Source organism: Crocodylus siamensis, chromosome 15 (assembly GCF_052110815.1).
Source record: "Crocodylus siamensis isolate JL-2025a chromosome 15, ASM5211081v1, whole genome shotgun sequence".
In the NCBI taxonomy this organism is placed as follows: domain Eukaryota; kingdom Metazoa; phylum Chordata; order Crocodylia; family Crocodylidae; genus Crocodylus; species Crocodylus siamensis.
This window is the reverse complement of record NC_143409.1, coordinates 26,756,482-26,775,663: the sequence shown is the minus strand read 5'-3', so window position 1 is coordinate 26,775,663 and position 19,182 is coordinate 26,756,482. Positions and strand designations below refer to the sequence as shown.

The 19,182-nt window shown below is 41.9% G+C and overlaps 1 protein-coding gene across 5 annotated transcripts in view; it reads right to left on the bottom strand.

The window, feature by feature from the left end:
• Positions 1 to 19,182, bottom strand: part of CGNL1 (cingulin like 1) — a 157,385-nt gene that overhangs the window by 68,422 nt on the left and 69,781 nt on the right. For all 5 annotated transcript variants that reach the window (XM_090029106.1, XM_090029105.1, XM_090029104.1 and 2 more), the window contains exons 7-8: positions 18,647 to 18,782; positions 15,313 to 15,525 (exon numbers count right to left, since the gene is read on the bottom strand). In XM_090029106.1, coding sequence (XP_089885232.1) covers positions 15,313 to 15,525; positions 18,647 to 18,782 — 349 coding nt within the window. The remainder of the gene's footprint in view (positions 1 to 15,312; positions 15,526 to 18,646; positions 18,783 to 19,182) is intronic.

The following is a 19,182-nucleotide window of genomic DNA, read 5'->3' as shown; positions in this document are numbered from 1 at the left end:
ATCAAGGGGGAAACCCAGTCCGGAGCTCCAGACTGGATCGCAGCCATCCAAAGCAGCCGGAGCCGAAGCCAGATCAGATCTCTGCCGACTCGCACAGCCCTACTATATAGCTTTCGGCCGTCATAAAGCAAAGCTTACCAGGAGTTCAGAAGCTAACACTTAGATTTACTTTTGAGAATCAGAGGCCTCTTATTCTCACTAAAGAGCTTTCAATTCATGTTCCACACTGGTTCAACAGACAGTTTGCTGATCTTTAGGCTACAGGACTAGTCTACCTCCACCAAGTGTTTAGTCTGGTGGGAAGCTGTTTGGAATTCAATTTCCTTCTGTGTCCTTGACTGATATTGTTATATGCAAGCCCAGAGACTTTGTATTAGGTAAATGCAATACATTTAAAAATAAATAATTAAAATAAATGCAGAACGGTTTTGACAAGGAGGAGTTATAAGAGCTATAAAAAAAGAAAACACACAACCATTCACTTACTATCCCTAGATGCAACTTTAGTGAAATATGGGGAGAGTTGAGAATAAAATTCAACAAATATGAAAGGCCCTTAAACTTCCTCATGATAAGTACAAACTGACTAGACACACAGGTATGAGTATGTCCTATTTGCCCTGGCTTAGGGTGAATGACTCTGGCCCTGCCATGAAATATCTCTGAATTCCACCTTACATAGTCAGTGACCCATGAACTCACGCATAAGGGTGCAGGAAGATTTCACACAGGTGTTAATTGCCTCCCAGGACTGGGCCCAAATTGAAAAAAAACTGAAATCAGTCAATCTACTGTTTATCCCAGAGCCTAATTTCCATATAAAATGGACTACCTGTACATGAAATTTACTCATCAAGGAACTGGAGTCTTTCAAATGTTCTTTATACGTTCATTCTTGTAAAATCAGGGTGTCTGTCTGCATGGAGAGCTTCCAAAATCTTCAAAACAAAGTACCAGCTAGAGCCAATCATTTCTCATCTCTCTTTTCTTGTGTAGAGCCCTATGGATATTAAAGATCCTTCTAATCATGTGGGTGTTTCAAAGCTGATGCTGGACTTAAATGGCCATGTTTCATGAACCAGGCAGGGCCATCTAGTTATAAAGCTCAGAAGTGGAAGTAATGGGACCTTGTTTCTGTTCTCAGCTCCAGAATTTTTTCCATTTTGTAGCTTTTTGCAAGTCACCATATCTTGCATATTCCTTCCTAAAGTGCTCTGAAATATTGAGACAAAGTGCTTTTTAGGTGAAAATATTATTGGATCAGTAGCAAAAAGCTCATACAGAGGACACAAACTGGTTCAAAGTAACATGAAATATTATAGGTACCAAACCAAGAGATGTAGTTTGGGGAAGAAATAATGAAAAAAAGGTGAAACTATTACAGCTCCGTCATTGGTTTTATTTTATTGGTTTTACAGCAAAAAGTGCTCACACTGAACCCTCCAAAGTGTTTCTCACAAGAACGCTAGTGAGAGTTATCCTTCCCTCTTTCCAAATACAAAACTTACTTACCACAGCCCACTGTTGTATTTTTGATGCTCATGTTAAAAGTATTGCCAACTCTCATGATTTTTGGCATTGTTCTTAGAGTCCATGCTTCGGGAATGTGAAAAACTTGGCTCTTTATATATATATAAATAAAAGAAAGAACTACGTTTTTCACATTCCCGAAGCATAAGAACAATGCCAAAATTCATGAGAGTTGGCAATACTGTTCATGTGAACCTCAAAAAACATAGCAGTGTGCTGTGATAGCTAAGTTTGTATTTGGGAAGAGGGAAACATAACTTTCACTAAAGTTCTTTTATATGTATAAAAGAAAGGGCTAAGCTTTTCACATTCCCAAAGCATAGACTTTAAGAACAATGCAAAAAATCACGAGAGATGGCAACACTGTATTAACCGGTTTGCTGTTAATTAGAGCTCTTAGAGATACGTTTCTCTTTTATTTAGTTGCATGTTCTGCATCTGTCCTGAATTGTCACTGCTTTTCAAGAGGGTATCCAAGTAACTAAGGTCGCTTTCTCCTCCATTAATAACTATCATCCCTTTGGTGATTGGCTTAAAATATACACTTCTAGATAAGGTAATTTAACAAACATATTTCATCCGGCCAAAACATTTGGATTTTGGGAAATGTAATAAAAGGTCCAAGCCCTGAAGTAAAGTGCATTTGCAACTGGATGCAACACCTTTGTTGCAAGGAACTTATAAAAAAAAAAAATTCATAAATATAAACAAGGCCTAATTCTGTACATTAACATGATTACAAAAGCAAAAGCAGGAATAGGATAAACCTCTCAACAAGCAGTAATTCTGGCGTCATACTATCCTCTTAGCTGTGTATCATGACATACTCAGATTAGTTTATATTAAGTTTGGTCAAGGTCATAAGTAGATGCAAAGGACCTAGTAAAATATTAACAAATGTTCTAAACCTACATTGTAACTAACTGAACAGTTTTCCTTCCAGCCCTGTCCTCTCACATTTCACTACAATTCGTATCCAAGACAGCTTGGAATTTAAGACAATCCTCAATAATTAGATTCTATGTATGGAAAAGTATACAATTTGTTATACTCTACCCCATATAGAATCTAATTATTGAAGGGTCGTCTTAAATTCATCCCCCAACTGCTGCAACAGAGAATGCAGAGGTAAGGGGACAAGAGGTGGGAAAAGCAGTGGCAAGGGTCCAGGCAGTGAGGGGGCAAGAACTAGGGTGTCGGCAGGTAGCTTGACACTTGTGCCTCTACCTCCCCTGTACCACCTTGCCCCTCCTTCTCCACTTGTCACCCAGATGCCTCACCCCCTCCCTCCTTTCTGCCACCACTTACCCTCTTAAAAGCTCTGGCTGCAGCTCCAGCAGAGACACAGACTAGACCAGGGGTCAGCAACCCCCGGCACACATGCCGAGCATGGCACGCAAGGCCATTTTGCTTGGCACACCACCACCAGCCCCATAACTAAGCAGCTGCTGCCAGCCACAGAGCCCAGGCTGCTCCCAGCACTCTGGCACCTTCCAAGGTAGATGTTGTGGTTTTTTCGGCACTCCAGCCAAAAGATGTTGTCAACCCCTAGACTAGACAGCGGATGCACCCCGACACTGGTGGCAGCTCCAGCAGCCTCAGTCAGGCAGCAGCAGTGGTAGCAGCTCCAGCCCTGCCCCTGGCCCCAGTCAGGCTGCAGCAGAATCCCCAACCAGGCTGTGGCTACAGCTCTGGCTGCAGTCCCAGCTCCAGACCCGGATCTGGGCCCAGGTTGGGACCAAAGCTGGAGTCAGAGCTGAGCCACAGCAGCTGCCTGCCCAGGGCAGTACTCAAATGCAAAATGAGGCTCTTTCTTCTCCTTTATGCTGAATGGGGAAAAAAACCTTGGCTTGGATTCTAGTAAATCCAGCAGAATAAGCCACAACCTGTTGTTGTAAGTCACCTTAAGATAAGCACACACATGCCCTATTAAGATTTAAGAATGTGGCAGATAGCATTATCATGCAGACATCTGAAGTGACAAGCATTTGACTTATTTTTGGAACATATGCCTATAACAAAACAGCTTAACTGCAGTACTGCTGACTGAAACTAATCGCATCAGGATTGCCAAACAGAAATACTGGGGGGCGGGGGGGACAATATCTAAATATCATTCACTCCAGGGGAAGGTAACAGTCCAGACCTAGCAGCAGGCCCAAGAGACTGCTCTAGGATTAGCTTCTAATACAGGGGCGGGCAATTATTTCAGGCGGAGGGCTGCTTACTGAGTTTTGGCAAGCCAGGAAGCCAGGGGCAGATAAATATTAATTTTCTAGGTTTTTTAGGAGATCCACGGGCCAGATAGAATGGCCTGGCAGGCCACATCCAGCCCACCCCTGTCCTAACAACATTATGTTCCACTTCCTTAGACGAATGTTAGTCCTGGTTAACTACACAGCTTTGCAGAAGGTAGGATGGCACCTTAGAGACTATTCTAATTCAGAAAAGCATTAAGCTTTTGCAGCTGACAGCCCATTTCATTAGATGCTATGAACTGAATGGATTTGCAGAGAGCAGGGGTACTACCATTTTGTTCTACTTTGTTACTAATGCGGAATTCTCTCTCAGGAGAAGAAAAGGATACTATGCAGAAGGAGAAAACAGGAGTGATAGGGAAGACAGGGAGAACAGAAGGAAACAGCTGAGCTGATGTTGGGGTGTGTGTAGGCCATTTAGCACTCTGCTGGCCTGAACTGTGGTAGCACAATAATGATTTTTCGGGTTGAAGTAGAGGTGTGCGCTGTGTTATTTAAGACACCCAGCACTCTAATCTCCACTCTCCATTCCCCTCACCTCTCCTTGAAGAAGACCCAGAGTCTTGAAAGCAAAAGGCTTGCCCCTCTAGAAGCCCCACTAGGCTAGCTGAAGGGGATCCTACAGGAAGGAGACTAGATAAAGCTTTTAAAGTCCTGAGGCAATTTCCACTACAAGAGGGGGAGGGGTCCATAACAAAAGGATCCATGACAGATGCATGTCTTATTTTTACTTAGATTTCTGCAAGCTTCTCAGCATATGCAACTCCTTCTTCTTGGGAATAGGCTTATCAATGGTTAAAGCACCTTCGCCACCAAATACAGAGAAGACAGGTCTTAACAAGATGGGGAGGGAGAGGTCAGAGGGGGCATTCATTTTCTGAAAAGATGGCAACTCTTCCACCCTCCTTATTTTGTTAAGAGGTGTCACAATCCAATGTGAATATATCTTCACAGGACAATTTAGCTTAGAAACTGTCTGACATCAAGCACATATCAAGCAGAGTAAAAGACTGCTTTTTGAGGTGCATTCATGTATCAAGGAGGCCACCAAGATTAATATTCCACAATTTGATTAGCATTTTAAATTAGATACTTAAACAAGCATGATGCTATCATCACACAGGTTTTTGTGTAACACAGAACAGTCCATCTACTACATTTTCAGACCTATACTGAGCAACTTACCCAAATGCTGCAGTTGTTAAGGACAAGTGAGAAAGGGGAAAAAAAATCTTAGAGGTGATAAGATAAAAATGCGAGTGCCACTCCTCATTCTTTAATTCAGTGCTACCACTTAACCCTTTTGATCCAGAAACAAAACTTCCTCCAAACTGCAAACAAGTACCAAATTAGATTTACTACAGCCTATTTCAGGTTAAATCTTCAGTTTGTGACTATCGGCACTATTCTGAATACTGGCACTTGATATGCAAAGCTTCCCAAATGGCCAAAATAATGACTTAGATACATCATACAGTGGATGATAATACAGTGATTGAATATGCAGAAACATTTCTCTCAATAGCAGCTCATATACCCCATTGAATGAAAGTTACCATTTTGATGGGCAAGAAAATACTTCCTGGGATTGTAGCACATCACCTTTCACGTGACCCTGTATTCATTTTATGTAAGTAATTCACAGATTGTTGAATTCTCCTCTACAGCTTTATGTAACCATAGGCTGTTCAGTTCCTTGAGGAAATCACCAATCTCTGACCACTGCTTTGCTACTGATAATGATAACAACTCTGAGTACTGAAGTCCCTACTAGGGGATCATTAAAAATTGCTTTTGTTTTTATATAAATCAAGATCTTCACAACCCCAGACTAGTAAAAATTGCTGCTTTTACATGGCACCTCCAGCTTTAGATGATAACAGGAAAGGAAAGGGAGAGCAAGTGCTTGCAGGGTCAGGCTTACTGCTGAGTACAAAATATAGAAGCAGCAGGAACCTACAGGAGGGAGTATAATTTAAGACCTAGACATGGAAACCTTCCCCTCCTTAGCTATCTCAAGATAAGAGTTGCCATGATGACGAGAGCAGTAATTGCTGTTCTGAGTGGAAGCAAGATTGATACTGGAAATGGAAGGGCAGAAGTGCATCATAGCCATAAAGCTTATTCAATGACGAGAATGAATGGACACCAATTCAACATTTTCAAGAAAGACAAGCAAGCCTGTGACAGAACACCTTAACCTCCCTTCGTATTCCATTGCTGTGAACAGCAACAACAAAACTTTAAAAACCAATTTAAATGCAAAACTGCATAACAAGAAATCATCCACGGACTGGATCGTATTAAGCATGGTCTCAACAGAGGCTCTGGATTCTTATCCATTACCTGGACTAGCTTTAATAACCCTTATGTCCCTCAAAGGGTTAACTGCTTTGTTTATCCTCTCTGATCCCTTCAACTCTCTCAGCAAAGCCACTTTCCCTTCCCCCTTTTCCTATCCTTTGTCTTTGAATTAATTTATTTCTTTCTGTTTAGTACTCCTGCTCTCTTCAAGTCTAGCCAGTAGTATCTGAAGACCTAGGCTGCCCATGAAAGCTTATGCCTATCTGAATGAGTTAGTTTCTAAAGGTGGCATCCTGCCCCACCTTCTTTCTAAGGTTTGCAAGCTTTCTAAGGTTCGAGTTCATAGTTAAGGGAAGCCTATTATTCAGGAATCAAGATTCAGCTTCAGTGTTTCTGTTTTGCCAGTATCCTTTACAGTGCTTAAACCTCCTTTTTTCTAAGGTTTAATTTTAAAAACTGGTTTCTGACTTATCGGTAATTCTTTCCCCCCTTATTTTTGATGAGGGAGCCTCACATTGTCAGGTTAGGTGCAGATAAGATATGATATTCACTTTCATTACAAAGGCTCTCTACAGATCCAAAATTGATCTGCCTTGATTCACTGCTTCACAGTACAGATCACAGCAAAAAAGGGGGAGTTGTCAGAGACTATCATTACCAATATTAGTCTCAGGGACTTTCTGTGCATCACTTTTAAACACCACAACCCTCTGAAATCACTGTGAGAGAAGAACATGCCAATTTCATACCTGAGAGAGAGAGAGATCTCACACAAATCACCATAAAGATGAGATCATTTCCAGATGTTTAACACATTCAATCTCAAAGATCAATAAGATTGCCATCAGAAACATTAAACACTTTCTGGACATTAAACAACATAAAATGTAGTAGGAACAGATTAACACTGGTGAGATAGATGAGAAAGTGATTTTACTTGTTTGTTTGTTTTTACACACACATTTTGAAGGAGTATCGATAAACTTACACTCTCTGCATTTTCACAGGATGTTTAGAAATCTGTTCACTTGTATAGCCTTTGTCAGGCTTTGCCTAATGACTTACCAAGATCATTAAATAAATTCCTACAAAATAACTTTGTTTCCTTCTGATGCAGTCAATGCAGTCATTCCAATAGTAAAATACATGAATTCTTTACCATCTTCCTAAATTGCTGCACTATGTTGCTAGGCCCTCTACTCTAAAAGTGAAGGGATCTTATTTGAGGCATTAGAGGAAAACATTGAAATTAGTATTTGTAAAGTACTATTATCCTTGGAGAGAAAGGTGATACAAAAGTGCAAATATTGTATCATCAGATCATCAGCTCAAAATGAAAACCAAACAATGAAAGGATATTAAAGCCAGTCAAAAAGGTAATTACAGCAAAGGAAGTGAAGAACTTAATGTGAAAACCTTAACTCACACTTCTAAAATATCACTATACTTAGTATACCATTAACTTTGTAACAAAACCAAAAACAAATCCATGAGCATGTGAACACGTGACAAATGTGACGAATAACTGCCTCTGCTCACCCAGTAGATAGCATTGACTATGTTTCTAAAACAATCTAAAGTGGATTCATGTAGAGCCAAGGGTGTCAAACTCATCACTCCCCAGGGGCTGAATGAGTACAGCGGGGCCAGTCTATGGGCCAGATTGGGCTTGCAGACTGGCCCTGTGCACCAGTAGCAGCTTACCCCCAACCCAGTCTTCTGGTCTATGTGCAGAGCTGGCTGGGCATGTGCTGCATGCAGTGTGCAGGTACAGTCTGAAACCCGTGGGCAGCACTACAGGCCAGAGTTATGACACCTCTGAAATACACCATTAGAGCACAGCTCAGTATCTGACAACCCACCTGACATCTTCAACAGCACATATTTCTACCGGTATAAGATTCTACAAGTTTTCAGGAAGAAGTTCATTTCCTTTTAGGGGTAGGTTACATTAGAGCAACAGTATTAAATTTCGTGACTATGAGGCTATGGATGCAAGAAAAAGAACTGATAATTTTGTGCACACTGATTCCTATATATTCCTACACATCAAATACTAGTATTCACTAATTTAGTGTGGAAAACATGCAATAGAAAGAACCTTTTTCTGAAATCTTTGACGTAAATCTCCTATATCCTGTCATATATTATAAATCTATAGAAAGAACCTTTTTCTGAAATCATGTAAAAGATTACAGGACTTAAGATATGCAAGTGATCCACTACAACAGAATCTACCATCCTGCAAAACAAGTTATAATTTCTCTGTCAAATAGCACAGCTAATCTTAGTGAAAGAGCCCTCTCTCTCTTGTTGCTTCACAATCATTAAGAGTAGCAGTATCAGAAGGATAAAAATTCTTGTCAGAACCATAATAAACAAGTATGTTTTATTAAAAGTATTACAAAAATCACTGGAAGTTAGAAGGATGGAGCAGGTGTCACCCTTAGAGAAACTTAATGAATTAAGTTTCACTTTTGAACATCAGATTAAACTAGCTATCAGAAAGACTATGCCATGCAAGTAAAGAATGGCTATTTATAACCATCTCTAAGCCACAGCAACCCAGTTTTAGAGATGTTTCCCAGACTGTGTTATTGTTGTGCCAAACAGACTACTCTTTCATTTCCTGTCAGTTGTAATTACAGTTCCGTAACTGAAATACAGTAAATTACCATGGAGTACCTTCAAAAGATGGTTCATTGAGGTTAAGCTGTCACTACAATTATTATATAATTTTTAAAAGATGATTTTACGTGTTCCAGCTTTCTCTCGTTTAAAAAAAACCCCCAACTAATTTAGCTTAAGCAGCTCAGTATGAAAACAAATATCTCAGGGTAAGCATGCTGCTTCAGATAAAAAAAAGTGACAGGCAAGCAAAGATGGACAACCTCAGCTAGAGGTACTGGACTGTACAAACAAACTGATCTGTGTTAGATCCTTCAACTAGACTGAACTTAAAAAATATACATATTTCACAAGTTAACAATTAACAATTGTACAACACCTATTTAACACAAAGGTACAAAACCTATGCAATGCTGAGTAAGAGAAGCAGTAAGCAGAGCAATTGAAATAAGCAGCTCAGTAGTGGGACTGCCTTGAGGTGGCAGTTCTCTGAGCTGGTGACTTTGGGTGTCTGATTGGTGCATGCATGAGTTTCCTGTGCATGTTTTCCTGTGATGCATGTTTTTTTTCTCCCCTCTTCTTCCCCCCTCTAGAATGACTGACAGGGTTTGCTCTGAGTGGGGCTGGTTTAGCTAACTGAGAGGTGGAGGTAAGGGTAGGCAGTCTTATAAAATTGCAGGCCCCTGCAGAGGGCAGCAAACAGAGGAGAAGTTTGTCTGCAGAGGGAGCAAGAGACTCTGTGGGTGTGTGGGTGTTTGGTGGGCCGAGGTGTGGGCATGGGTGTTTCACATGTGGGTTCTTGTGGTGCAGTTTTCTTTTGGGGGTTTTGTTTGTTTGTTTGCTTTTGGTTGGGGGTGGTGGTGGCGAATGTTTTCTTTACAGCTTAGGTGTTCTCCATGGAACCAAGGCGGCACAAATGGGGACTAGGTCAGCAGCTGTGACTTGTGTGGGATGTGCCTTGTTTGTGTTCCTCCCACAGGACCAAGACAATTTAATCTATACCAAGGGCCAGCTGGTGTCTTCCCTGGAGAAAAAATTCAAAGGTTGAAAGCATAGAAAGCCATGCCACATTACATGAAGAAAAAGAAGATTGCTTGGACAAGAGTTATGAAAGGATGATACTGGAGAGGCCAAAGGGAAATTAAGAGAAGTGGCAGCACGTGACTACTTGAAGCAGGGGGCCCCAGAACTGAAGAGGAGGCCTGTGCAAAGCGGCTAGTATTCGCTTCAGATTTGGCCAGTTCAGGGGACGGTGATTCGATTTGGCGATTCAGCTCTGTCCTGATTCGATTCAGCCGACTCTCCAAATCAGCTAGGCCTGACTCATTTGCCACCCCTCTCCCAGCCCAAAAATGGCTGCCCCACCTGCCCCAGCTCGTCACTTGGGGGGAAAAAAAGCTCCAGCTCAGCAGATGTTGCCAGGCGGGGGGCGATCCCTGCTGCCCCCCACTGCATGGGATGTTTTGCACGAGCCTCTAAACCACCCCCCTTGCACCCCCAGCCCCCTCATGGGTGCCCCACATGAGCCAACTCCAGCCCTTTAAGGAAAATAAAAACCTGAAGAAACCCTGGGACTCACCGCTCCTGCCTGCAGGAGGCAATCCCCGCTGCCCCGCACCACATGGTGGGCTCTGCATGAGCCCCCAAAGTGCTGAGGCTGCACCAGGAGTGGCAAGCCCCAGGGCTTTTCTAGCTTTTTTTTTTTTCTCTGAAAGGGCCACAGCCCTGGCAGGCAGGGCAGCCATGGGGGGGGCCAGGGAAGCAGGGGGGATCAAGGGGGTTTGTGCAGAGCCTCTCATGCAGTGTGGGGTGGTGGGGCTCGTTCCCCCCCCCCCCCCCCCCCCGGCAGCATCCAGAGAGCACCAGGGCCTTTTTTTTAAAGTACCGAGCTGGGGCAGGCGGGGTTGAGGGAGTGGGGGGGCTGGGAGGCTGGCAGGGGCCCCCCCATGGGCCCCTCCCCTAGTCTCCTGTCCCCCACCCCTAGTACTTACCAGCTCGGAGTGGCTGCAGCTTCCTGCTGCAGCCACCAGGGGCGGCCTGAATCATCAAAGCTCTCCGAATCTTTGCTGAAGATTTGGAGAGCTTTCAATCCATTTGGACCTTTAAACTGGTCCCGATTCAATTCAGACTCAGCCACCAAATCAGGCCAAATCTCCTCCAAATCGAATCACCACTTGAAGTTTCACACAGCCCTACTGAAGAGGAGCAAACTGAAATCAGCAACTGCTTTCGGGCACTCTGCTGTGGAACAGCTGAGGAAAAGGCAGAGGATAGGACATGTGTAGGCATAATGCACATGACCCAGCCATCTAGATGGCTAGAAGTATGGGAATGGGTGCTCTAGGATTACTGCACCAAGAAGGAAAAGAATGGTGGTAGTTAGTGACTCCCTTCTGTGGGGGAAGGAGATACTAACCTGTCATCCAGATTTGGAGTCCCAGGAGGTGTGCCCAAATTTAGGACATCAGAGAGACTGCCAAACCTCACCCATCCTTCATAATACCACCCTTTCCTGTTTGTCCATATAGGCACCAACCACACTGCCAAGAATGACACTGAGCAGATCAGAGTCAATATGAAGCTCTTGCAGAAGGGGTTAAGAAGCTTGAAGTACAAGTCATATTCTCATCAATACTCCCCATGGAAGACAAGGGCTCAGGCATGGACTACCCTGGAAGTAAACATGTGGTTGAAATGGTGGTGTTGGTGTAAAGACTTTGGATTTTTCAACAATGGGCATTTGTTCTGGAAAGGAAGACTGCTAGCAAGAGATGTTGTCCATCTGACCAGAACTGGAAAAAAGCATCTTTGGGCATCCTCTGGCTAACCTAGTAAGGAGGCACTTAAACTAGGTTCCAAGGGGGATGGTGAGCAAAACCCTTCAGCAATAGAGCAAAAAATCTAGAGGCGAAAGGACCACAAGATGTCCTCAACTCTGGGAAAGATCCAGAGAGTACCGGATAGCAACAAATGGTGCAAAAGAGAAGTGCATAGGTCGAAATGCAAATTATGTCTGATGTCTGTATACAGATGTGGGAGGAGTGCAGGTTGTAGCTGTGTTGGTCTAAGGACATAGGCAGACAAGGTTCCTTTGGTAAAACCGATATATTTTATTAGAGCAACTCAAATAGTTGGAAAAAATGTTCTTAGCAAGCTTTCAGGTTTCAAAACCCTTCATCAGGCTGAGGAAGCATCTGCAGTTGGCGTGTGCTCTTCCTGGATGGAATGAATAGTAAAGCAGCCAGAGGCTGGTATATATTTAAGAAAGGCAGTCAGTGAAGATGTAAATTGAGGAGTTAGTGGGTGACACACAGGCTGGGAGAGGGGGAAAGGGAATGAATGTAGCTGTTAATAGTGAAGAGGTACCTGGTGACTCGGATGTCAGGCAGGTTATAGTGTGTAATAAATCCCATGTCTATATTTAGTCCAAGATTTTTTGTATACAGGAGGTTGATGAAGTGGAGTTCATAGGCTCATCTGTGAAAAGTGTTTTGTAAATTCCCTTTGAGGATTAGAACTGAGTGATTAGAGAGAGAGTGGGTTTTGTATGAGAAATGTGCCTCCACAGGTAATTGCGTATTCTTGTCTTCAATAGATTTCCAGCATGCATTCATCTGGTACGTAGTTGCGAGAAACCAAACAACTGCTGTGTGTGTGTGTGTGTGCGCGTGTGTGCCTGTGCATGCAAGCCAGCTGCCTGTCAGGAATGATGGGGGGAAGCGGCGGGGACGGAGCACCACCACCTACCATCCTGTGCTGTCGCCACCTCCCACGAGCTGGAAGGGGGTGGGAAAGCTTGCCCTGCTGTCCCCTCCCCCTCAGCCAGCACCCCATGCTATTGCCACTTCCAGGAAGCAGTGCCAGGGGAGCCAGGCCAGCAGTGCTGGCCTCGCCCCCCTACTCCATTTGTTCTGTCCACACCATCATGGTGGTGCTACGCCATGATAGTGCCACCTCCTGTCCAGAATGCTCTTGAAGCACTCCGATTGGTTGTTTCAGTCAACATTGTTTGTTTCGGCAGCCAATCACAATCAAAACGTGCATAAAGCATCACAGACAGACAGACTAAGGCTTTTATTATATTCGGGGGGGGGGTGTAGTGGGATTTCATTTTAATCATGGATTTTGGGGGGGGTTAATCAGAGAATTTGCTATTTTTAAACAGAGAAAACCAGGATCCCTGATGACTTAGGCATAATATGCTTCTACAGACCCTAGATAACTCAGAAAGTATATAAAACTATTCCTGAGTTATCCACCACACTCATGAGGATAAATGTCACATATATAAAAGTGTTGAATGCAAATATATTCAGTATATTGCAGTGTGTATTCATCAAATTCATTTTATAATCTTACAATCTCTTAGTTCTACTGGTACTTCCAGAGAGGTCCTATTGAAAAGCTGATTATTTGCATTCATGAAGGATTCTGATCTATTTATGTTTGAGGAAACTGTGTTCCTTTATAGATCTTCACACATCCTTCATTGTATGCAGCCCACTGTATTCTCCTCCTTGCCAAACAACTCTCAGCTTTCAATCTGCAATCCCTTGATCAAAGTCTTAACATAACACTTAAGTGTTGCACCGTAATTAGTGTGCTTTGGCTTAAAGTCAGAGCAATTGCTCTACCTTGATTTCTTGACAGGGGTTGGGGCCAGATTTGGCTGAACCAGCAGCAGGGGATATCATATTTAGAACACCAACAGGCATGCAAGAAGAGTGTCATTGCCTTTGTTTCTTCATAAGCAGATCTTTAAATAGGTACTGGTGTTTCGTTTCAACCTCTGAATGTTGAATAATGTGTTCATAAGGTGCATTTGATGGGACCTCCACAAGAGGAAGAGGAATAGCTTATTGAGTCACCATTTACATCTATTTTTCTTCCCACATAACCTTCCCAAGGTTTTTCCTGCTGCCTTCCTGCACCTACTGCTATTTCTTCTACTTTTGAGTTGTCCAATGTCTTTTTATTGGATTAGGTTGGACCTCTCTCGTTTCATTTAGGAAGCTACTTATATGGGTTTTCCTTGTTTCTCAGAAGCCTTGTGAAGTTTGTCTAGGGAATGGGAGTGGGTATTGTAATCGTTAGTTTTTACTGGAGATCCTTAGTTATTACTGGTTTGTCTTTCCTGCCTAGTGCAGGGGGGCTGGACCCGATGATCTTGCAAGGTTCTTTCCAGCCCTTACAATCTATGAATCTCTACTCAGCACTGGTTAAGCCTCATCTAGAGTACTGTGTGCAGTTTGGGGCTCCATATTTGAAAAAGAATGGGGAGAAGTTAAAAAGAACCCAGATGTGGGTGACAGAAATGATAAAGGGCTTGGGAGGCAAGTTATATGAGGAGAGATTGAAGGAGTTAGGTATATTTAGCTTGCAGAAAAGGTGCTTAATAAGAAATATGATAGCAGTCTTCAAATATTTGAAGGGCTGCCATAAAGAAGATGGAAAACACCTTTTCTCTGTTGCTGCAGTGAATGGGACAAGACCAATGGCTTGAAGTTGCAGCAAAATAGGTTTAGAACAGTGAGGCAGTGGAACAGACACCAAGAGAAGTCGTGGACTCTCCAGCACTGGAGATATTCAAGAGGTTGGACAGTCACTGGTCAGGGGTTATCTAGGCATAGCTATGCCTATGTTCCTCTATAGGTACTTCCCATGATTCTATGCTTTTCTGGTTACCACTTGGGGCTGTGATGCTAAAATGCATAACAACATGCACAGAATCCCATGGCACTGATTAACTGACATTGGATCCTTAAAATAAGAGCTACCCTCCTAAAAGAGTGATGCAGAACTTGAAGTGTCCCCACGCTTCCCTCCTGCTACAAGTGTCAGGGTTTTTTAAGCCTTCCTCAGAGGCACCGGGTGTTGACTGAGGCCAAGGCTGGGGATTTTGACTGAGATGTGCCACTGTTCCTACTGGGACTTAAACCTGGAGGTTCCTGGCCAGAGAGTTCTGTTCCTCCACTCAGGGTCAAACCAACTGCCATATTTAGATTCAGGAAAAATTTTACCCCATGGTCAGATTGGTGTGGATAGTGAGGGTTTTTGCCGTCCTCTTTCTGGGATCTCCTGAATGTATATTAACAAATTTACAGCAGGACATTGGCTGCCATGGTCCCCCTGCTTTACTTGTGACAGGTTAGAGTGTTATGTCTTGTGCTGTGTCAAGGTTGGCTGTATAGTTTTGCTATGAAATTAGACAATGGATGTGTATAGGATGGTCTGGATAGGAATAATCCTGCCTCAGGCAGGGGGTTGGACTAGCTGACCTATGGAGGTCCCTTCCAGCCCTACTTCTCTATGATTTTCTATACAAGAAATTTCCCCCAACATTCAACATTAAATTCCAAGTCTGATAAGTAGCAAAAGAAGAACCAAGGATGCAACCCTCTAATCTGCATCATGATACACTTGACAATCTTCTTGGGGTATTCAGTCCTTCAGGCATGCCTCCAAACCATTACAACAAAGGGCCCTCAAGGTTCTACTGCCCTACTACCCTCCTTTCGTAAGCCTCCAGCCAAGCAAAATTAAACAGATTGTATCTGATTATTTGAAATGCATCCTTAACCATTCAGCTTACCTTTCTTGCTTCCTCCAGAATCTGTCTTAGATCCTGCAGTTCTCTCTCATGCTGTTCTTTAAGTTTATCAATTTCCAGGTCATGGCTAGATACTTCTTCCTTTAGTGCTCCCTTTAAAGCAGTCAACTCCCGCTCCCTCTTCCTCAGTATTTCTTCCTGTTGTTCTTTTGCCATCAGCGTTTCTTGCAGATCCTGCTTCATTTGCATCAACTCCTAAACATGATTGAAATGAAACAAAATTAAAATGCCTTTATTATAGCTAGCTAAAATTAGTGAGAACTAAGGAACCTTTAAGCATATTCTGTTCAACTATGGCATTTTGGTAGATAGTATAAAAATGCAACCAGCCTCCTCATTCAGCAGAATCATCTCACCGGCTCTGTTGTTGCCCTTTTACATCTTGGTATTGATCCCTCCAGGGCCTAGAGATTCCCCTCCACTTCTTGCTGACAGCTGGGTCCAAACTCCCAACCTCTTTCCTACTTCTAAGGGTGGTTTTTGTACTTGTACAAAATGTTGTTACCATCACCTCCAAAAGTCTTCATTTTCATTCATCAGCCACACTACTTGTCAATTTAAGGTCTGACATTTAAATCAATGTGCTTTGTTGTTTGTCCTCCTGCTATTAGATTTTCTTTTCAATCTTGTTTTAAAACAGAATGTTTGAATATTTAAAGTTTTACTTAATTGCTGGATATTCTATGGAGTGGCTATAGTGTTGGACAAATCATTTTCATATCCTCTTCATTCCATTTTGTATGCTTGTCTTAGTTCTCTAAAATACTTATCTGCTTCATAGGAATGTTGTAAGGCTTAATTAACATTTGTAAATGTGCCATCATTAATTCACTACAGGACTAAGTTTGGGACCCAAACTATAGGTTTCTCTGAGTTCTTTTCTATCAATATGAAACTAGCTTGCTGTTACACAAGTCAGGAAATAAAGCCACAAGGCCGGTGACTAGCCTGAAAGATCACTTTGTTGTCTATTACAAAACAGCTTGAGTATTTCTCATTTAAATCAAAATAATACTATCCTTAATTCCCAAAAGTTTTAATCAAGCCATTCACTGCTCAATCTTTTTGAGCAGATTTGCTGTGAGGATTCTTAAAACTGCAACAACAACAAAACTTTACAAGAAAGGCACTCTGTTTCTTGGTCTGCTGTATTTTAAACGGTGCATTTTAATATCCCACAAAAGGAGCCCTGACCACAAGCTGAAAGAACCATACTTTCACAAACCTAGAACAGTGTACTTCTTAAGAATCATAGAAATGTAGGACAGAAAGGCACCTCAAGAGGTCATCTGGTCTGAGGCAGGATTCATTACATTTAAACTATCCCTGAAGATGTTTTTCTAGCTTGCTCTAAAAATCTCCAACACAGAATTCCACCTCTCTCCCTAGGAAACCTTTTCCAGTGCTTAAGAATATTCATAGGCTCAATCACCGTGCATTTATCATGTGATTAAGGTGTTAATCATGTGATAAACCATAACATGTCGTATGTTCAACCAGTTTATCATATCATAAAATGCCAAACCAACCACAAAGATGTTACACATTTATGGCTTTTGGCAGACAGTAATTTAAACATGTGATAGAACTGTGCATCATTCAGCACAACCTAGCTTTAAATGCCCCAGCATTGGGGCGGTCCATGGGGTGCAAAGCAGGGCTTGAAACTTGGCAGCATGCAAGGAGCACTTCTGCTGCCCCCACACTAAGGCAGTTAAAGCTGGGTCATCCAACCCGATGCATGATCCCTTTGCACTTTTAAATTAACATCTCCCAGGGGCCATAGTTATACACTTTCAGTTAAAATGTTTTTTCCAAATACCTATCCCAAATCTTCCTTGGCGCAAATTAAGCTGATTACTTCTTGTGCTAATCCCCATAGACACAAGTGATCACTGTCCTTATTATAGCCATTTATGTAATGGAAAACTATTTCATCACAACTCAGACTTTTCTTTTCTAGTCTAATCATTCAAAATCTTTCGAATTTCTCTGCACCTTTCTATTTAAGTGTAGCGTACTGCATTTCTCTTGACAAAGTTTATTTTTATTCATTCAGGACCATTTCTGCAATTTTTCAGTATCATTTTAAAAATCTGATCAACTGATCCTGTCCTTTAAAATGTCTGCAATCCCTTCCAGGTGGTGCCCTCTGTTTGACAGCAAACTATTGGTAACATCTTGAGTATGTTTTTCAAGGAGTGCACTCACCTCATAGTTATACCATATTTTCCTAGTTTGTTTACAAGAATTTTGTGTGCAACAGTATCAAAAGCTTACTGAAGTCAGAGACATACCACAGCTGCTACTTTCCCTTTATTCACTAGGCTACATCCCCCTTACCTACTTGGTTTTCGTAAGAACAAACTTGACTGGCTGGTTTTAAACTCATAATTTGTTTTAGTATCTTGTCAGGTGTTAAAGTTAAGTTGACTGGTCTATCACTTGTCTTTTCACACTATTTTTTTAAGATAGGTACTATCATCTGGCCTCCATGAGTTCACAAAGACAATCACTAACAGTTCATAAATGGTTTCAGCCAGTTCCTTAAAAGGACTCCAGGGGCAAATTCACAAGTTTTTGAAAATGTGACTATACCTAACACCAAATACCTTTTAATCTATTTTCTCTATACTCCCTATACTCTTGTTCCTTTGTTAAAATTAATGTCATTATCTTGTCACAATTAACTTTTTTTTGTAAAGACAGAAGCAAAAGAAGACTGAATATTTCAGCCCTCAGTGTCATCCATATATGCTCTTGTTCCCCATTAAGAAATTGACCTGTACTTCTCTATAACTTTCTCTTATTGCATATATACTTATATAACCTTTTATTTTATTATGTCTCTTGTTAGTTGTGTGTCATTTTACATCTTAGCCTTTCTAATTTTATCCCTACATTGTTGTGCTGCTCTTTGTACTCCCCTTTAATCATATGCCCTTGCTTCCACTCTCTGTAGGTATTAATAATCTGACTGTCAAAAAAATAAGTCCTAAGACAACCATATGAAATCTTACTCTATTTTTCATTCTTCCTCCACACTGGGATAATTTGTTGTCATACCTTTAGCATTCTGTCTTTTCATAATTGCTGAACTCCTGAACTCCTTTTTCCTTTAGAATTTTTTTCCAAGAGAGTTTACCTATCTTATCCCAGAGTTCTACACATCAAATGGAAAAACTAATGTCAACTACCAGGCAATTTTTAACATTAAATACCTGCATGCTTCTACAACCCCCATTTAATTAAATGTGTGCAAGGGTGTTCACAACTTGTTCATATAAACTATTCTTGCAATACTTTTATCACTAACCTCAATCAGAATCTCTTTCTCCTCATCATCAGCATGTTTTGCATTATCCAGTTCATCATGCATTTCAGAGAGTTGGTCTTGGAGGTCCCTGATTTCAGTCTGGTGTTGTTCCCGTTCCATCTTCACTTGAAAGAGTCTCATTGGGGAAAAAGTTACATTTTAAATTTATAACAGTGTAAAATTATTTTCCAAATATCATAAAGCTCAGAGAATTTACAACTGCTCTCCCAGAATAAATATGACAAAATGAGGAAATAACAGCAGAAGCTGTAAAGGAGATACACTGGTTTTCATAGATTTCATAGACATTTGGGCTGGAAGGGACCTTGGAAGATCATCGAGTCCAGCCCCTCGCCTGAAGGGCAGGAAGTCAGCTGGGGTCATAGGATCCCAGCAAGATAAGCATCCAATTTGCTCTTGAAGGTGTTCAATGTAGGTGCTTGAACCACCTCCGATGGCAGACTGTTCCAGACCTTGGGGGCTCGGACAGTAAAGAAATTCTTCCTTATGTCCAGCCTGAAACGGTCTTGCAGGAG